We start from the raw sequence: 18,898 nt of genomic DNA, 5'->3' as shown, positions 1-18,898 counted from the left end.
AACTCTTGCATGCCAAAAAAATCGAAATTTCCTTTACTTCAACACTTGTGTCATTCTGTCATTCCTATTGTCTTTGATTTTATTAAAATATTATTTTTTTCGAATTTTTGTTAGTGTCTATTAAAATAAGTATATTTTTCTTATTTTTCAAAATTTTTTTGTTTTTCGTAATTCAAACATTACCGGATGATTTTAAATGTTTAAAAAATCGAAACTTCTGACCGTGATATTAAAATAATTTAAAAGACGTCCCGACGTTTACACCCATATACCCATCGGGTCCAATATTTGCGGAAGACAATTGCGTATTAGCCTAATGGAATGAACCACTGCAATCTGCCCGAATCTTGGCGTATTACTGGCCGTGACGATGTCATGGATTTCGGTATGAAAAATGAAAGTAGTCCGTATTACAAAGATTCTCGCCGCTACGATTGCGATAAACGCCATGATGTCTTCTTTAATTATAATGACGAAAAACTCAAAAATACATCGTGGCATCCTCGAAATCCAAAAATTTTAAGTATTCGTGGACCTTTGAAAAAATTTGAAACAGTGGAGATGGCGCGTTATCATCCAGACAGAACCCATTGTTTTCCTGATGCTGCTAGTAGGACTTGCAATCGTGAACGTCATGATTATGAACCACCATCAGAACGTGATTACGGCTGCGAAAAGTCTTACCCGTCAAAATATAACCGCAGAGAGAACAAAAAATGTAAAGAATTAGAGTTAGCTTCGGTGAAGGCCTATCTACAGAATTGTTTAATGCAACGTTTATCGGTAGATTGGACCGAAGAAGACGATCTACACTTAACAGATTCTATTTACATGTACCTAGCGAAACTTAAAGGTCCCAATCAGGTGGGCGATATATTAGATGAAATTTCTCATGGAAAAAAAATGGATCCAATATTGGTTTCATACGTTGGCTTATTAAAGAAAATTTATATTAAAAGGGGATACGGTGGAGAAAGTCCATTTGAAAATTATAGCCCATCAAGTTCACCGCCAGTAACTCCAACGAATTACAGCTCACCGGAAATATCAAGATATTCTGGTTCGCACAATTATATATCAGGAAAGGGAAAGGTATCACACGCTTACAATTCAGGTGGAGCGGATAATTGCAATGGCTCGTACACTTGCAGTTCATCCGTGACAGGAAAATATCTTGAACCATACAATTATGATTCAGCAGAAAAAACAAAATTTAACAATTCGCCGAACTTCACTGCAGATGGAAGGGGGCCGTCCGCTCCACACCGTCGAGCTTATGTGTGCACAACATGTAGCAGTGAGGCATGCAATTGTCGACCCCCTTCTCGTTATGAAAATATCAGCCAACAAGTTAGTGCTAGCCCTTATAATACTCAAGGATATGGTAGGAATGGAAAAAGTGAAACTCAAAAGTATATATACACAGGAGACGATCGCATTTTTCAGCGAGGCGGCGAGGAGCAACGGCCATACTGCGGACGAATTAGGCATGAAGATAATGATAGCGACATAAAATTATACGTTCATCCCTCCCGTACCTTGAGTTATAACGATGGTTTGGACTCTGATGATGAAAGTACGGTTCGGTTCGGTGCAAGCCGTCATCCTTCGGAACTCTCAATACCTCGTCGTCGGGGAGTCTGCTACAGGAGATACATGTGAATGCAAGCAACGCGTCCATATCGAAATTAGCATAAAAGTAAAACAATAAAACGAAATTGGCTCAAAATTATAGTTTAGAACAATAGCAAAAATAATAAAAATAAAAAAAAATATTCTTTCATTCATACAAAGATACATTATTACATTAAGATAAAAGGAATGATAAATATATTAAAATACAAATAAGGTCACTTAAGTTGATTCTTCCGTTTTCGCCCCTGCATTAAGCAGTGTGTGTCGCTAAGCAGCTTTCTACTTTGTTTAAAATTAAAATTTTTTTTTTTTGTACTTCATTTTATTGCTCAGAGAAGGAAAGATGACATACAATCGAATAAGGGGCGTGAAGTATTACTTATACCCTCTATAAGGCGCCTTTCGATGGAGAAGGGCATATTTTGCCTATGTCGGTTGAAGCGAGTTTATTTGGCATATTTTCTCAGCACGCCCTTTACATCCCAGCTGTTCTGTCAACACGCCCTAGAAAATCTATTAAGAGAAAATCAGCTCTGGGAATTTTTTTGGATAGATTTTTTGGATAATTTGTTACGAGTCATTGCCCAAAAATAGATTAATTCTTTAATATTTTTTCCCACGATTTAATGTTGCATGTTCACATTCAAGATAATTTACAAAAAACCATCTGAACCGATTTAAGCTTGTCTGCCCATGTAACTCTGTATTCGACCTACAGGTTGCAATTTTCGAGACATTTTGATGAAATTTGGTAAGTTGATGCGCTTTGGCTCAAGGACGAACGCTTTTGAAAATGGTTCAAATTGATACGCTTTTTCGATTGCTTTCCTTATAATGCCTCGTTTCGAAAAGTCGTTATGTGAATAATCGCATGAAGCGAAGTGATGTAAGGTATTCAGTGGTACGCCATGATCCACCATTTTTGCAATTTCAGTTTTCAAAGTTAATCGACAATCCTGGTGAAAATTAACGCGTAATAATAAATTCACAAAAAAAAAAATAACTTTAGCGAATTTGGATCGCGTAGGCCTATTTTTTGGATACCAGGAAGTGTAAACCCTTACATGCTAAAAGGGCCTAATTGTTAATGTTCGATGATGAAAATTTGTTGGTGATAGTAATTTGAAATAAAAACTAAGTAGACCAAATTTGAACCACATGGGCCCATTTCTTGGACCCCACTCCATATAAAATTTCTTATAAATTGGAAGTACTTCAGAAAAAAGTTTAATTTTTTACATTTCTTGGACAAAATTCATTTATAGTAGCAATCTAGCCAGAAAATTCAAGGTAGGAAATTTGGATCAAATAGGTCTTTCATTCTTCAATAAACGGGCTTTCATGAGAAGTATGCCTTTGCCAGAAAATAATATGCACTTTATAATGCGTTATTAACAGAACGAGGGGATAACAATACTAGGCGAAGTAATGAAGAGTAGGTAATAGTCGGCCTTTCTACACTCGGCTGTATTTATCAAAATGTTTCTCTTACCTATATATGTCAAATTATTAAAAAAAAAAATTCTTATAAAATGTTATTCGTTACATTCATTAAAATTCGGAAAATTCATTAAAATGAAAAAAACTCTATTTTAAACTACATTGTCCATTGCGATTCAAAATTAATTGGGACGTTTCAAATGTCCTGCTTCAGGCTTAAAAACTCCTTTAAGAGATCTCAATAGATTGAAATGCCTCCATAGGCACAGATACAGATGTCGAATTAAATAAATTATTAGCCGAAATTTTCCCATATTACAGTTTAGATTCTAGTAAACAGAAATCATGGCGTGCTGCATGAAATCAAGTAAAAAAGATGATCATCCCTGTTGTACTGATGTGCGCCGCTGTTGTTTTGGTAAGAATCACGACGCATTCTTTTGTTATAACTATGAAAAAGCCAAGAATTGTCAATCGCCTTGGCATCCACGAAGGCCGGATGTCTATTATGTCCCGAGCCGTTTCGATAAGCCTGTCGAAGTCGAAGAGCCAAAGCAGCCGGAGTCAGGCTCGAGATATTACCAACCTGAGCCTTACAGAACTGAACTTAACAAATTTGAAAGTTATGATTCGATACCTCGGCGAGTTGTTGAGACTGACGATAGACAAGTGTGCTATTGTGGTCACGGAAGTAAAAAAGGTAAAAAGAAAACGCCAGGCTTGAAAGTGGCAAGAGAATATTTGCAAAGATGTTTATTGCAACGGTTAACGGTAGGTTGGACCGACGAAGATGATAGAAGGCTAAACGAATGCATTTATCACCAGTTGGCTAAAATCAAAGGCCCGGATCATGTGATCGAAGTGCTAGATGAAATGTCCGCACAAAAAAAAATGGAGCCAGTCTTTCGCTCTTGGATGAATCAACTGAAACAGGTTTACTCAAGACCTCGCGCTGGAGATAACTCGTTCACAAACTTGGATAAAAATTGTGCGACGAGATCAATATCGGCAAAATTTCTTCACTCAAGCGAAGACACATTTAGTACCATTCCCTATCCCGTCGGAGGAAAGCAATATCACATAGCCGGAGCAACGGAAAAGTTTAAGGAATCATTAGTTTATAATTCAACAGGATCTGGGAAGTTGCCTAAAACGCGCAAATATCATCCAGAAGAGGAAGAGTACATTGAATCAATTGCGTTAAATTTACCAGATGCTGGAAAATTTCCGGAAGAACGCAATTACAATCAGGGAGGAAAAGGGGCAAGGTTCGACAATTCTTGCAATTATAATCTTCCGGCGAAAGCAGGATTGTCCCAAAACAAAAGGGTTCACCTTGATACCGTTCCAAGTGATGAATTTGCTCATAGCGACAAAAATGATAGCTGCTACGGTGCATATCAGGGCAACGGTTGCAATGAGAACACATACAATGGTTTTGTACATGCATACATCGGTAGCAGAGATCAGAATTCAAAAAGCGGAAAAACTGAACAAAGTTATCTCGGACCCGAACGTGGACAGCTAGTACGAGGTGATGGCTACGAACACTTATGCTCTTCACATAAAGGGAACCGATATAGAAACCGATAATGAAATGAAAAAATGAACTCGTTCTAGTTACTTACCCAATTTTTCTCGACATCTGAAGTCTGATGCCGAGAACCCGATTAGTTTTCGATGTGTAAGCAGGCAAAAGATCTAAAATGAAAATCCTTCCAAGTTTAAAAGAAACCACATCCAAAACAAAGTGAAGATTTAGGTAATAAAGCTCTTGCTCAAAACATTAAGGAACAAAAAATTGTACAAAAATATAAAACACTAAAATAAAAATAGTACATCCAAATATACAGACTTTCGTTTTACTATTATCAAATCTAAAAGTGCGAAATGATGACCTGAGGAACAGACAGGTTCAAGTACGCGCATAGTATTTGCATGTCTAAAGCCCCCATCTGGTAACATAGGCCATAGTCGTAACGCAACGCAAAAATATCTTTACTAGTAACGAACAAGGCAAGGTTTAAGTAAAGAACACACTTAAAGGGAATAGCGAGATGCGGCCCACCAAAAGAAACCCTACACCACTTTGTTTAATACGGCTATTCATGTAACGATTTTTCAAGAAAAAGGCTTTATATGGTGCGCGGACGAAAAGGTTGTCGCATCCGAACTACCCTCATTAGCGTTAGTCCTTGGGCTAAAACATGTGATAAGATTAATGTCATGCAAAGCTTAGATAGAATTTATATTTAAAGGATATACAATAAATTTAGGTCGATGGCTTTGGTTTCGCGGTCAAAATTAATAAAGTAAATAAATAAAGCGTTAAAAACCCAAGGCCAAATAAATTATGTTTTATGAAACGTATAAATTTTTGCGTCTTATGAATTTCCACTTCATACACATTTTCACAATAGAAATTATCCTATAGTGAATCCATGAATTATTGAAATCTGAAATGGTATTTTTGCTTTATGCCTAAAAGATGTTATCTACATTCTATGCCGACGAGCGCTACTTTTATGAGTTATCCGGTCATCCACGATTACCAAGTGAATCGAAGCAACTTTAATCTGAGTGAATGAATTGCGGCAGGTCAGTTTTTAAAGGGGACCTTATAAGTGGCTAATTGGCCTTAGATGAAGAGCTTTTAACCCGTCTATTCTGCTAAGAATATACGACTGTTGTTGTTGATGTTCGTTTGCATCTACAAGCACATGCAATGGGCGTGTACGTCATCGGGATAAACATTGAGCGATATTTCTTCATGCATAAATGGATATATCCTAAAAACTAACGGAGGTGAAAATGTGAAATAATCAGAATTTGTATCACCTTTCGCTTTTTAAACTGTTAAATACGTGACGCAACTACATGGGTGTTTTTATTTACATTGGCTTCATTTTTATGCCTCCCTGATTTGTTTTACTAACTTATTATTCTTCTTCGCTTTTGCCATTTTACTGTGAAAAATTATAAATATATATATAAGTATTATTTATATATATTTTTTGTTTGATGTTTATCAAGATATAAAAATTTTTATTTGCAAACTGTTTTGTTTCTCATGATCAGTGCTTTATTGAGGTCTTTTAAACGTTTTTGACGTGGTTTCGAGAGTATTTAAGAGACTTTAATAAAACTGACTAGCCGTCGAGATCCCTCACGGAGACCCTTTACGTATTACATGTCACGAAAACAGAGGGTGTTACGGAGGCGTAATGGACTTGCTGAAGAGAAATTTATGCAATAACGATAAACTTGGGTGCTGTAACGATGTTCGTCGCAGCTGCTTTGGAAAACGTCACGACGCATTCTTTTGTTACAATGATGAGAAAGCTCATCAAGGTTGTTGTCCATCAATGTGGCATCCTCGCAATCCAATTCATATCAAAATTGTACCCAATTTTAGAAAGTGTGATAAACGAGACAAATTAACGAATGGTAATTGTGCTGAACCTCGCAAAGCTGAACCTTATGGAGGTGAATATTATAGGGATGAAAATTACAGACCTGAACTTTACAGAGCTGAACATTATAAGGATGAAAGTTATAGACCTGAACTTTACAGAGCTGAAGATGATAAGGACGAAAGTTACAGACCTGAACTTTACAAAGCTGAACATTATAGGGATGAAAGTTACAAACCTGAACTTTATAGTGCTGAAACTTCCAGAGAACAATATCCACGGGATATGCGTGAATTCAAACCTGCTACCTTTGATGATAGACCAGGCTGTTATTGTGGTTATGGAATGTCTACATCTAAGAAAAGCAAAAAAACCCCAGGCTTGAAAGCGGCAAAACGATATTTGAAAAGATGTTTATTGACACGGTTAACGGTAGGGTGGACAGAAGATGATGATTTAAATCTGGCTGAATGCATTTATCATTATTTATCGAAGATAACAGGCCCTAATAGGGTGATCGAAGTTTTAGATGAAATTTCCGCACAGAGAAGAATTGATTCAGTGCTTCGTTCATGGATTAATAAACTGAAAAGGATTTTTTCAAGATCTCGCGGTGGAGAAAATTTAAAGGCACTTTTAACAAACCAAGAAACATTTTATATGGTTCCGCAATTCATTGGAAGGGAGCAATATCACATAGGCGGGGGATCGGAAAAATATAAGAATTCATTTTCTTACCGACCAGTCCGATTGTCTGGAAAAGCAACTGAAATAGAAACATACAATACTGGGGTAAGAAGAAAGTTCAATCGTTACTCTAAGGACAACTTTGCACTGAAAGCATCATTGTCGCAACTCGAAAGAGCAAGTGACGCCATCCCAAGCAGTGAGTTGACTCAAAGCGACGAGAATAATTATTTTGTCGAACCCTATAACCCCCGATATGTGGTGGATAATGGCCGCAATGGGGATGAATACTATAGCATAAGATATGCGAACACATATAACGGCAATAATGAAAGAAATTCCAAACATGAAATATTCGAACAAAATTATCTGGGTAGTAACAGTGTCCGACAACCTCTGCAAAGTGATAACGACGAGCAGCCATGTTGTTCATGTCACTGCACGTAACGAAATTATTCTAATAATCTGGAAGCTAGTGATCCGAATGCTCTTAAATTTCGACTTGAGAGCAGCAAGAATTACAAAATGAAATCATAATTTAGATCAAAAAGTAATAGCAACGATTTCATTCAAATTCATAATTAAGAAAAACCTTTGATTAAAATATAAAACTCTCAAATAACAATAGAACATTAAAATACACAATTTTTTATGTCGCTTATTTTTGTTCCCCCCTGTGACAACAGGTTTTCTGACAACACGTCGTCAAAAAAAGTTGTACTAAAATTTTATACGTACACGATCAGTCTTTAATTTTATTTTAATAGAATTGTATAGCTTTCTCAGTCTGGCCTATGTATCCGAAAATACACTTAAAACAAGTAAAAACCCTATAGTGAGACATGGCCTATCATAAAACGTTCTACACCTCTTCCTTTAATACATATACTCATATAGGGGGTTTTTAAAATGGGGCTTTTTATGAGGGGCTGTCGAAAAAGTGGTCCAGTTGGAACAATTTGCAATGACGTTCGTTCTTGCGCCAGAACATGCCGGTGTGCAAATTTCATCAAAATATCTCAGATTGAATCCAAGAAGAGTAGCGGACAGACAAGCTCAGATTCTGAATAACTTACTGAATCGATCGGTATAATAAAGTACCTTCTTGGCGTTGCATAGGTCCGTACAAACTTAACATGAGCGGTGTAGGATACAAAAATAAATATAAGGTAAACTCGGTTTAATTAAAAAGCGAAATATTAGAAGATATTGGGATAGCGATACATACATCCAGACTATAGTGAGTCGAATATGATTATAACTTTGCAACATTACATTTTCAGGCGGTGCAATGCACTTTGTTCGAAGTTGAAAATAATTACGGCCCGACTGTTTTGTTCAACCAAATATTGCCAGTTTACTTTCTCGAAAGTTTATATATGCTTTATGGTACTTGGTCGAAGAGTTTTTCCTACGGTAGTAAGAAAAATTTATACTTTTTCGACAGCCGTAAACACTTTACTCGTTACATATATTGAATTTACTCGATATCGAGAATCATAAATTGGCCTTTGAATCTGCCATCGTCGCTTTAATTTGGATATATTATTGCACATTCTTTGCCCCTGTTGCGTGTCAATTATTTCATAGAAGTTCTTTTCAGTTACCCGTCTTGCAATTTGAATACTTTTCGTTAACCATCTTACATATTTTGTATATACTGTGAAACTGTGGTTTGTGTGTAAACATAGCTATAGCCTACATGACAATCGGCCAACTGATACATTTAAGGTACACGGAACATAACCTCAACAAGCTTGGGATGCATATATATTTCAGAAAGTTTTAGTTCAATTTTTTTGGGATTTTTAAAATGTTTTCAGATATTAACAGATTTTCTCACAACCTATTCTATTATTTATATTAGTCTGCAACTTTCTAATCTGTTAAGTAAGTTAGGTAATCTATCAAGTTAGATTAGTTTCATATTCTCCCATTCGTTTCAATGATTGGTTAAGCGGCTTCATACTAGGGGCTAGTCAAGAAAACAAATAATAACAACTTTTCGTGACTTTTCTCTTTATGAAATTAAACCTGCAAGTAGGCAATGGAAATATTGTTATCTAAAACGCCTCTTTATGATTTTACGTTTTCACTCAAATCCTTTTTAATTGCTACTTTTAGGTTAATGTAGATGTTATTTGCAATATTGATTATTGGATTATTTATCGAAACTTATACTTCAACGTTCGTGATCGATAAATAAACATATTAAATAGATTTTGTTCTTTCTTTTCATTTTTTCATCAATTTAATCCGAAAAAGAACAATTTTATAGGATTAAGATCTTACGAACACCGGTAAGAACTTATTTATATACTTATAACAACAAGAATCACCATTGAAACTCCGAACTTATTCAATCAGATTATCTAGACTTAACTTTTTTTTTACTTACACTAATATTTAAGCGATGTATGGATATGATTTCCTATAATTAGTGTCCTATGTGTAATATCCGTCACCGTGTTAACCAGTGAAGAGTGTATGACATATATCTACGTCATGAAAAAAGTACATTTTATCATTAGGGTTATGTATTTCCCATAATAATGTGTATTGGAGTGTGTGCACGACATTTTGTCTAGTTATTTCATTACAACCTAATTTCATATTACACATGTTCTGTGTATGACGAGAGTACTCGCTGTCGTTTAATTGCTCGCGACACACTTTAAATACTCATTTTCCAAGGAGATCCACCCAGTTGACGGGTTAAGGTGAAGGGTTTGTTCTTTTGTTTGGTCGCTGGCTTGTCGAACTAAAGATAGAGATCAGAAGTGAAGGTGGAGATTATCTATCTGGGAATATGTAGCACAATAATAATAATAATAATAATTATAATAATAGTAATAATTCTTATCTAAACTTTTTAATGGACTTGTGCATAGAATTACCATATTAAGCGTAAACTAGCGCCCATTAGTAACACAATGTAAGCCCAAAATATGGGACGATTACAATATTTACAGTTTCTATTCTGTTTTCTCTTTCTACTAGCGACCGTTTAATAATTGCACTTGCCGGTTAGAGATGGCCATTCCTACTCCTTTTCCTTTCCAACAAATCCCAACCAGCCTGTAATTTAAGGAGTAATCGACATTTGCTGCTACCCTTTTCATTTACATTCACCTCACTTTCACTACTTTCTCGTTTGTGATACTGTCTATTTGTTTCACTAAAATATTCTTCTGCCCCATTTTTGTCAATTTACTAGAAAAATTATTCCGTTTCCTTTTTTGGCGTTCATTAATTTAAATTCATTTTTATTTGTATTGCAAAATTGTCTTGTTTTTAATAATCAGTATTTTAATGGGGACTTTTAAATGTTCTTGTTATGGTTTCAAAAGTGTTTAAAAGACTTCAATAAAGCCCAAGAACGGCAGAGATTGCATTCGTTAACCAACTGTTAATTGACACAACCTTTGCTCATTACAGGCCGCAAGAAGAGAAGGTCGTACAAGGGCGTCATGGATGGCTTCATGGACAAAAATATTTCGTGCTGTGAGGATATTCGGCGTAATCATTCACCAGCGGGGCATAGCCGGAGTCCCGCTCAAATTAAAGTTACAGGCAATTTAACAAAATGTGACCAGCAGGGCAGGACGAGAAATCGGAATTTTGTTGGATTAGTAACGCAAACGTCATCATTGACAAGGCTCGATCCTGATCGTAATAAACCTATGGATTACGACTCTCGTCATTCTGATCCTGGACGTAGAGATTCAATCAGAGATCAGGATCACGAATTTCGTGAGTCTAACTATGGTCACAGACCCGCGGATTACGCAGCTGAATTTGATCGTGATTCCGGATACATGAAACGTAATGACTCGAACACTACACTTGCATACGAACCAAAAAAACGTGATATTAGCCAAGATAAACGGCCACCGTTCATGACAAATCATAACGCTCGCCGTAATTTCAGAGTAAAAAAATCGGGGACAGAATTAGCTTATACTCCACGCACTGATAATTCCTGCGATTGGATTTACGACCGTATTGATCCTAAAGATGAATATGAGCGCGACGCTCACAATTCAAATCTAAAAAGAAAACGTGTAGCAGCCGGAGAAATTAACGCATCATTATTCACAAAGGCTTATCCACCTAGTAGTAACAGTCCAATTGCTAATCCTAGAGATTATGTATGGGATTCTAACTGCGATATATTAGAAGAAACTAGAAGAAGTAACCGTCCACTAAGGCTAGGATCATACGAGTTTCGCAATTCAACACCAAAAGATTCCGATGGTCTTCAACACGGTCGTGAACGCGGTGGTTCGCGTGAACGTGATTGTTCTCGTGATGGAGTTCGTGATTGTGACCATTCCCGCGATCATGAAGGGAAACAATTTGAATTTTCTCCGAAATTCAAAGATCCAAGTTTGTCAGTAGTGAAAGAATACTTGCAAAAGTGTTTAATGCAACGCCTGACGGTAGACTGGACAGAGGAAGATGATTTACAATTAGCCAACTGCATTTACATGCACTTGTCAAATATGAGAGATTCTAATTATGTATGTGCTGCATTGGATGAAATTTCCAAAGAAAAAGGATTGGAACCGATGCTTAAATCTTATGTTGATAAATTAAGAAGAATTTATAGAATCAGTGGTCTGTGTGAAGCACCACGAGATCAGAGTCGTATTGAAATAACCGCTACTGCAGTAGCCACTAGAAGACCACCTGCAGGAACATCGGAAATGGTACCAAGTGGCAGCCAACATCTAACAAAGCGGGCAGGAAATGATAATCGCCAAGCACCGATGACAAGAGCAGATGACCACATAAAAAAAAGCGGCAATGAATATTACAATTTCAAAAAAGAGGGAATTCAAAAACCTGATGCAGCGAATGTACAAAAAGAAGCCCGTCGCTCTGAAGTGGGAACTGAGTCCAAAATGGGGATGTTTTTGCCTGAAAGAGAAGCAAGGATGTATTCACCTGAACACGATGCCAAGGATGGAAGATCGGAGAAATACATTAATTCTTTGACTTACGAAGCGCCTGAAGGAAGAAAGTATTTTGAAACTCGTCATAACGGCACAAATAACACCGAAGGCAATGGTTATGTAGGGGCGGGAAAGCCTTCTGAGACTTATGGCTGTAATCCAGCAGAAAACTACCCTGAAACGTACAGATACGATTCACCAGGAAAGTACCCTGACGCTCGTGGTTACCATACAGTGGGAAAGTACTCTGAAGCTTACAGTTTCGATAGAGCAGGAAGGTCATCTGAAACGTATAGTCGCAATCCATCTCCAAAATATCCTGAGGCGGCCTCTTTCAATTCAGTAGAAAAGAATGCTGAAGGCCATTGTTACCTCGCAGCTGGACGGCTCTCTGAAAGTCGTAATTACATACAAATGGAAAGACATCCGCAACCCTACAATTATGCTGGAGCAGAAAAATTGCCTGAGAGCTATAGTTACAATTCAATAGAGAAATCTCCCTTAACCGAACATTATGCTCAACACAAAGATGAAGAGGGACAACGTGGTAAATCATACGGAGCTTTTGGTAAAATAAATTACAATACTCCATCAAAATCAACCCACCAATTGCCTACAAGAACCTATGTTTGCAAGTCTTGCGGAATGGAGGCTTGTCGATGCCCAAAAATGTCTAAGCATGGATTACATGTCTGTCAGAAGTGTTTTACTCACCCTTGCCGATGCAACAAATCGCGTAATGGATCATTTATCCACTCTAATTTTATTAAAGATGATAATAGCAACGGCAATAATGACGTATTTTCTAGAAACAACAAGAAAGGAATCGAAAATCATGGCCACATGCAGCAAGAGTTGCGAGATAATAATGACACGGGATCGACTGCGGCACCCGTGTCCGTGCGATGTGTACTGGAAAGGGACGATAATGGTGAAGGCAGTAAAACCGATATAATAATACGCGGTCGCGTTTCTCGTAACGTAACTCACATTGACGGTTACGATTTCGGTTATGAAAACTCAGCCAAATAATGAGCGAAGAATCAAAGTTCATGGGACAACAACTCGATACATTTGGTAGCAAATCACAGTCTGGCTTGGAAAATAGTAACAATAATTTTATTCAAAGCAATAATAGTAGAAATTGGCAAACAAAAACAATAAAATAGCAATATACCCAATTTTGTCTAGCCGACTATGTTTCTCCACGATTACCATTCTCCTTGAAATTGTTTAGCGGTTTTTCAAATGTCATTTCAGCTTAATTGGACCTAACTAAGACTGACTACGCTGGACACGCTGGCGTAAAAACATCTCAATTTTAAGCTTTAAAATCATTCACTTTTCATGACTTTTATATAATTTATAACAACCACCGTTGGATGGGATACACAACACCTGTACTTTCGCCTGTAGTAATCAGAAAAGGCATTTTCTTTTACATAAGGTCTGCAGATTCAGAGTTGACTTGGGCGTGCTCGACTTGCTGTTGAGATACGTATGTAGAAATTATACATGTAAGTAATGGAAGTTGTACCTTTCGCTTTGTGATATCCATCACGGAAGGATGAGGGGTATATTCATTTTGTCAAAATGCTTGCAACACCCGGAAGGAAGCTTCAGAGACTCATGACGTACCTACACTTTTAATCAACGTTGTGTTCTGACTCGACTTAATCGTTTCTGTCCGTCCATCAGTATAACATCTGTTTGAAACATTCCTCCGCCCGGTCTAATGACTCGGTTAGACGACCACGTGAACTTACCTCACCACAGTTTTCCAAATAAGTAAAAATTGGGTTTTTGGTAATTACTCACAAACTACAGCAAAGAACCTATGAAAATTTGTACGTATATTCTATGAAACTATAATGCTTGCAAAAAAAATTGAGAAAATAGACTAGGCCCACCAATGTTATGTTGTATCAAAATTTCACTATCGTGATTGTATACATTTATGACCACGGTGTCAATTGGCTAAAAGCAAGACAAGTAAATTCGTGTTTGTATTTAGAAGACCCTTTCATTCTCCCTTCATTCCCTCTTAAGAATATTGAACAGTTTTTCATGAAAATATATTTCATATTTTTCATCCTTATCTCTAGAAAAACATTCTTGAATAATCTGGCAAAACTTCGTTCTTCTTTTACAAATCAAAAGAATAAAAAAAAAATCTGGCAAACCTACAATTAAATAACGAAAAAGTAAGCGCAGTAATATTTTCGTTTTGTCAATTGCTGTAATTAAATTGGTCAAGACGTTTCGATTAGTGAAAATTACCGGTGGTATTTGCAAAGTATCACGTTTAGGTTTATATTCTACAGCGGCCAATAAAGAAGCCCTAATTAGGGAAAAAGGGAACATGGTTCTTCAACATAATGTTAAAGGTTAAGAAAACGTTAATTTTAATAAAAAGAAGTATAAATATATAAATAATTTTGTTGTTGAAGGTTATGAGGAATTTACGAAACTAGTCGACGAGCTGGAGGGAAGCGGACAACCAATACATGTACTATTTTCGGGCGGTAAAGACGAAAATGGAGCAAGTTGGTGCCCTTATTGTGTCAAAGCTGAACCAGTGATTCATGACGCCTTATCAAAAGCCCCCGAAAAGTCGCATTTCGTACATGTAGATGTGGGAGAACGTGCTTAGTAAGTATAAAAAAATTTATTGTCAATCTAAGTTAATAAATATCTCCATATTGATAACTCTTGCTCGTAATCTAGCAGTGAAGCGCCATAAAAGTTTGATTAAAAAATTATAGTTAACTATATAATTGTGTTAATGTAGTTAACTTGCCGTTTATGAAAGACGATAAGAAAGTTTTTTTTATTTAACGAATATTTTGTTCTTTTTGAAATTGGCGGTTTAGTTTTCCCCTTCAGCCTTACTATACTAGTTAGTAAAAAACGAAAAAAACAGTTTAACAGTCTAATAAAAAATGACAAATTTTTAACATCATTTCCATTTAGACATAACTAAATTATTATGCTTAGGATAGATTTTGAATTCTCTATCTTGATTTTCTTTTAGTTGGAAAGATTTAAGTTGCCCTTTCCGCCGAGATCCTAATACGCATTTAGTCTTTTTGCCTACACTACTGCGTTGGAAGTCTCCTCAGAGGTTGGATGGTGAACGCTGTTCTAATAAAGAACTCGTGGAAATGATGTTCGAAGATGAAGAATAAATGGGAATGCATACAATTTCGACAAATATATATATGTGTTATATCAATTTTCTAATAACTGCTTTTATATTTTTTCATTTCTACCATTACTACATGTATGTTAGTTAATTGAGCTTTTGCATTAGGGGTTAATAACTTATGAAATCTTTGATAATATTGCACGAGGCTGGCTAATGCCAACTGAAGTAGTCTGGAACTAGTTACCAAAGATGGAAAAGACAGCAGTACTTCACGATTTAATTCTTCTAAAGACTTTTTCCAATTTGCGGAAAAATTTGCAACTAAAGCCAAACTTCTGCGTTCTTGTTTACGTAATTCGTCCAATTGTTCCGTTTCAAAGTAAGGTTCACATTCTTTTATGAATTGTATAATACCGCCGAAATGTGGTGCCAATATCTCCTCCACATATTCGGTACTACGAGCAGTTAATTGTTCGCGGAACGCTTCAGCTTCCTTGGAATTGTCTCGTGTGTGCTCCATAAGAATACCCAAAACAAGATCATAGTTATTGATTAAATAAATAAGCTGTTCCTTGCGTGTGGGAAAAATTGCAGCCATACGTAAGATGAAGCATTCCACTTCATTCTGTAGTTCCAACAACAAACGACTAACTAATTCATTTGGAAAATGCTCAGAGATGCCTACGATAGCAGCTGAAAATTCAGCATAGCGACGAGTAATCTGTGAAGAAACATGGAAAAATTGGAAAATTACTGATCATAGCAAAATGTATACAACCTACATAATGTGGTCCCATTTCCTTGCTAAATTTAGTGGGATCGCAGTCTCTAATACTTTGTATATTTAAACGGAAAACGTGCTCGAATCGTGGCCAGAATACGGATTGCAAGGAGTCCCAGTACCTGTAAGATATATCGTAAAATTTATTCATGCGGCAGACAAGAAAAAAGAAACTCACTTGTCTAAAGCTGGCACGCAGCGTTTGTGACACATAAGCTGATATCTGAATATCAATTGAATGCATAAAAACATGGCAATTGTATCGAAACAATCTTGGATGCTGGTCTCAACAGTTTTCTAAAATTGATAAGAGAAAGGGAAGAAAGAAAACGAAATAGACATGGCCGTACTTACTATTTTGATGTGAACTTTTTTTGTGTGTACGCATAAGCGTTCAAGATTACTTTATCAAACTGGTTGCGTTTATTCTATTAATATATCATGGTCTCCTACTTTATGCCTCGTTGTCGCTTCCTTATTAAACCGTCAAATTTTCGTTACGTCAGAAATATAATCGAGAAGAATGCAAAGGGCTTGCACTTTTCGTTGAAAATTGGAAATTGGTGACGACCACAACACAAAACAGACGGAAGTCAACGTTCGTAGTATGGGACGTGTTAAGCCTTCTCTTAGTCCAACGCATTCAATTCATTTGAATAATCAATAAGGATTACGACAGGAACGTCGCAATGCTCCGCTAAGATGGACAGATTTTCTTCTGAAATGGGCAGCAGCGGCTGTTTGCGTTTTTGGTGCTTTCGCACGGCAATTATTGTAATTGCCAAAATATCTATAAAATATCGAAATTGAGATAATCATTTTCACTGCGATTTTTATGGGTCGGGTACATTTTTACCATCGTCGGGAAGATTTTAATAATGGTTGAAATAACGGCTTTTAGCCGTTTAAGCAACAATTCAACTCAATGCAATTCAGTCAGTTTGAACATTCCACAATATTGGTTAAGGAAATTATAACAATGTTGGCAAGCCGACAATTCCAAAAACTTACTATTATCAATGTTAGAGTTTTTCCCATGATCTGATTGAATAAGTCCTGCGCCTGTCCACCGCGTACCATAAAGAACTCAGTAACAAACAAATATTCACGGCAGGCGTTATCCACTAAAGCATATTGCTCAGATCGGAACAAGGCTTCAAAGGTATACTAAAGCAGTTTTTAAATAAGTATCGAATTCTTGTACAGGCAATGGAAGGAAGGCTTACTCTATTCTTTAGCTGTGCGTGCGGCACTATTATAGGAGCTTCAAGTTGTTGATTTAAGATTTCACCGCGTTTGCCAATGGTAAAAATAGTGCTCTTATGCTTAAGACTAGTCGTCTTGGCAAATAAGCCTTTTGACACATTGTCTTCAATACCCATTAAGTCATCTTTTGTACACGACTCTTCAAATTTTAAAGACGACAATCGCGACGAATAGCTCTAGAAAGGCAACTGATAAAAAGTGTGCTGCAACTTGCGAATCTAACATATAATATACCTTAAAATAGCTGTAATAAATTTTACTCATGGTATCAATATATTCATTGCATATCTCTTGTGCGACTTGTCGCTCGTTGGAAAGAATAAATTCAAAGAAGAATTTATGCTTTAACATAGCATTTTGCGGTATTTGATAATTAGTCATTGGCTTGCGGAATTTATATATTTGTTCTAGCAGATATGAACGTATTTTCGCCATAGCTTTCAAACGTAATTTGCATAAAACGTCCTCCACATCAGCGGTGGACTTCGACTCCTTAAAACTTAACTCTTTGACTAACGATAGCTTGTGATTCAACACATTAAGTTGGGTACAAAAATCTTTCTCAGTTACCGGTGTATCCATTACGATTGTTATCATTTCTTCTGAAACAGCCATGTCCTCTATGAACTGAGATAATTGGGCTTTAACAGATTGACGGTTAGTTAACTGCACAGACATCGATACCGATTTTTTTTGTAAATGCGTTATTTCAGTACTGATATTACTTAAAACGTTTTGAAAACTCATTAGCATATTCTCCATACGTTCTAAAATTTCATCACACTCTCCAATTTGATTATGAAGGGATGCTATATTTTGCGATTCCTTAATGTAATCTTCGATCGATTTGTTTTCCACTTCCTTAAATTCCTTTTCAATTTGTCGTGAATACTGCCGCAAATCAGTAGTAGTTTTCAAAATTTCTCTAACTTCTTCATTGTCTAGTTGCTCGGTAAGATTGGTTTCCGCTTGAGCCATTTTGCTTTTTTAAAATTTATGAATTTTACAAATCTGCACTACATTCCATTCACATCTGACAGTTACAAATTCACACGTTATAATTTTCCTTAAATCACTTAAAAAAATCCAAAAAAGTTGTTTTTACAATTGTTGTTCATATAAACTGTTTATAATTCTTAAGGTTAATGATATTTCACATTAAATATTTATTTTGGAATACTTGAAAGAGAATGTTATTTCCTATTCTAATGGAAACCTTTTGTGCCCCATCTGTTTTCCGTTTTATTTTTTGCCAGCAGCTGTTATCATACGAACTTTGCATTAACGCAGACAAATTTGCCTTCTTCTTCTTCGTCTTCTGCTTCTTCCTAAATGTTCAGTTAATCAACAACAGATGATTAGTTGCGTTGTAAAAAAAAGTACTCCCTTGCCTGGATATCAGCTCTCTGCATTTTATTTATCTTTTTATATTTCGTTATTAATTTTATTCAAACTTAATTCGAATCATAATTTTTCACTTTCTTTTGAGAACGTCCATAACTTGTCTCCACCGACTCTACAAACAACAGTTAAGCGAGCCAATAATGCTGTTTTGGTACCAATTGAAAAG

General features: G+C 36.3%; 2 protein-coding genes across 2 annotated transcripts; one reads left to right on the top strand and one right to left on the bottom strand.

Moving 5' to 3' along the window:
- The first annotated feature begins 14,325 nt into the window (after window positions 1-14,325).
- Window positions 14,326-15,383, top strand: LOC119634004 (thioredoxin domain-containing protein 17). The gene is made up of 3 exons (XM_038027899.1): window positions 14,326-14,520; window positions 14,584-14,785; window positions 15,168-15,383. The coding sequence occupies exons 1-3, from the start codon at window positions 14,496-14,498 to the stop codon at window positions 15,319-15,321; spliced, it is 381 nt and encodes a 126-aa protein (XP_037883827.1). The 5' UTR covers window positions 14,326-14,495; the 3' UTR covers window positions 15,322-15,383.
- LOC119634003 (vacuolar protein sorting-associated protein 52 homolog) lies at window positions 15,365-18,491 on the bottom strand. Its single transcript, XM_038027898.1, has 6 exons — window positions 17,563-18,491; window positions 17,289-17,504; window positions 17,074-17,229; window positions 16,241-16,359; window positions 16,064-16,184; window positions 15,365-16,002 (listed from the first exon to the last, which is right to left on the bottom strand). The coding sequence occupies exons 1-6, from the start codon at window positions 18,304-18,306 to the stop codon at window positions 15,373-15,375; spliced, it is 1,986 nt and encodes a 661-aa protein (XP_037883826.1). The 5' UTR covers window positions 18,307-18,491; the 3' UTR covers window positions 15,365-15,372.
- Window positions 18,492-18,898: the final 407 nt, after the last annotated feature.

Source organism: Glossina fuscipes, unplaced genomic scaffold (genome assembly GCF_014805625.2).
Source record: "Glossina fuscipes isolate IAEA_lab_2018 unplaced genomic scaffold, Yale_Gfus_2 2, whole genome shotgun sequence".
NCBI classification, from domain to species: domain Eukaryota; kingdom Metazoa; phylum Arthropoda; class Insecta; order Diptera; family Glossinidae; genus Glossina; species Glossina fuscipes.
The sequence above is the reverse complement of the archived record's forward strand: the minus strand, read 5'-3'. Positions and strand labels throughout refer to the sequence as shown.

What these genes read in the sequence shown, in the direction of transcription:
- LOC119634004 (XM_038027899.1), top strand. Translation starts at nt 14,496, where the DNA reads ATGGTTCTTCAACATAATGTTAAAG. An exon ending in TCTTCAACATAATGTTAAAG is followed by an intron (nt 14,521 to 14,583) that starts GTTAAGAAAACG and finishes TTGTTGTTGAAG; the next exon opens with GTTATGAGGAATTTACGAAA. An exon ending in GATGTGGGAGAACGTGCTTA is followed by an intron (nt 14,786 to 15,167) that starts GTAAGTATAAAA and finishes ATTTTCTTTTAG; the next exon opens with TTGGAAAGATTTAAGTTGCC.
- LOC119634003 (XM_038027898.1), bottom strand. Translation starts at nt 18,306, where the DNA reads ATGGCTCAAGCGGAAACCAATCTTACCGAGCAACTAGACAATGAAGAA. An exon ending in TTTATTACAGCTATTTTAAG is followed by an intron (nt 17,505 to 17,562) that starts GTATATTATATG and finishes TTGCCTTTCTAG; the next exon opens with AGCTATTCGTCGCGATTGTC. An exon ending in AAACTCTAACATTGATAATA is followed by an intron (nt 16,360 to 17,073) that starts GTAAGTTTTTGG and finishes TATCAATTTTAG; the next exon opens with AAAACTGTTGAGACCAGCAT.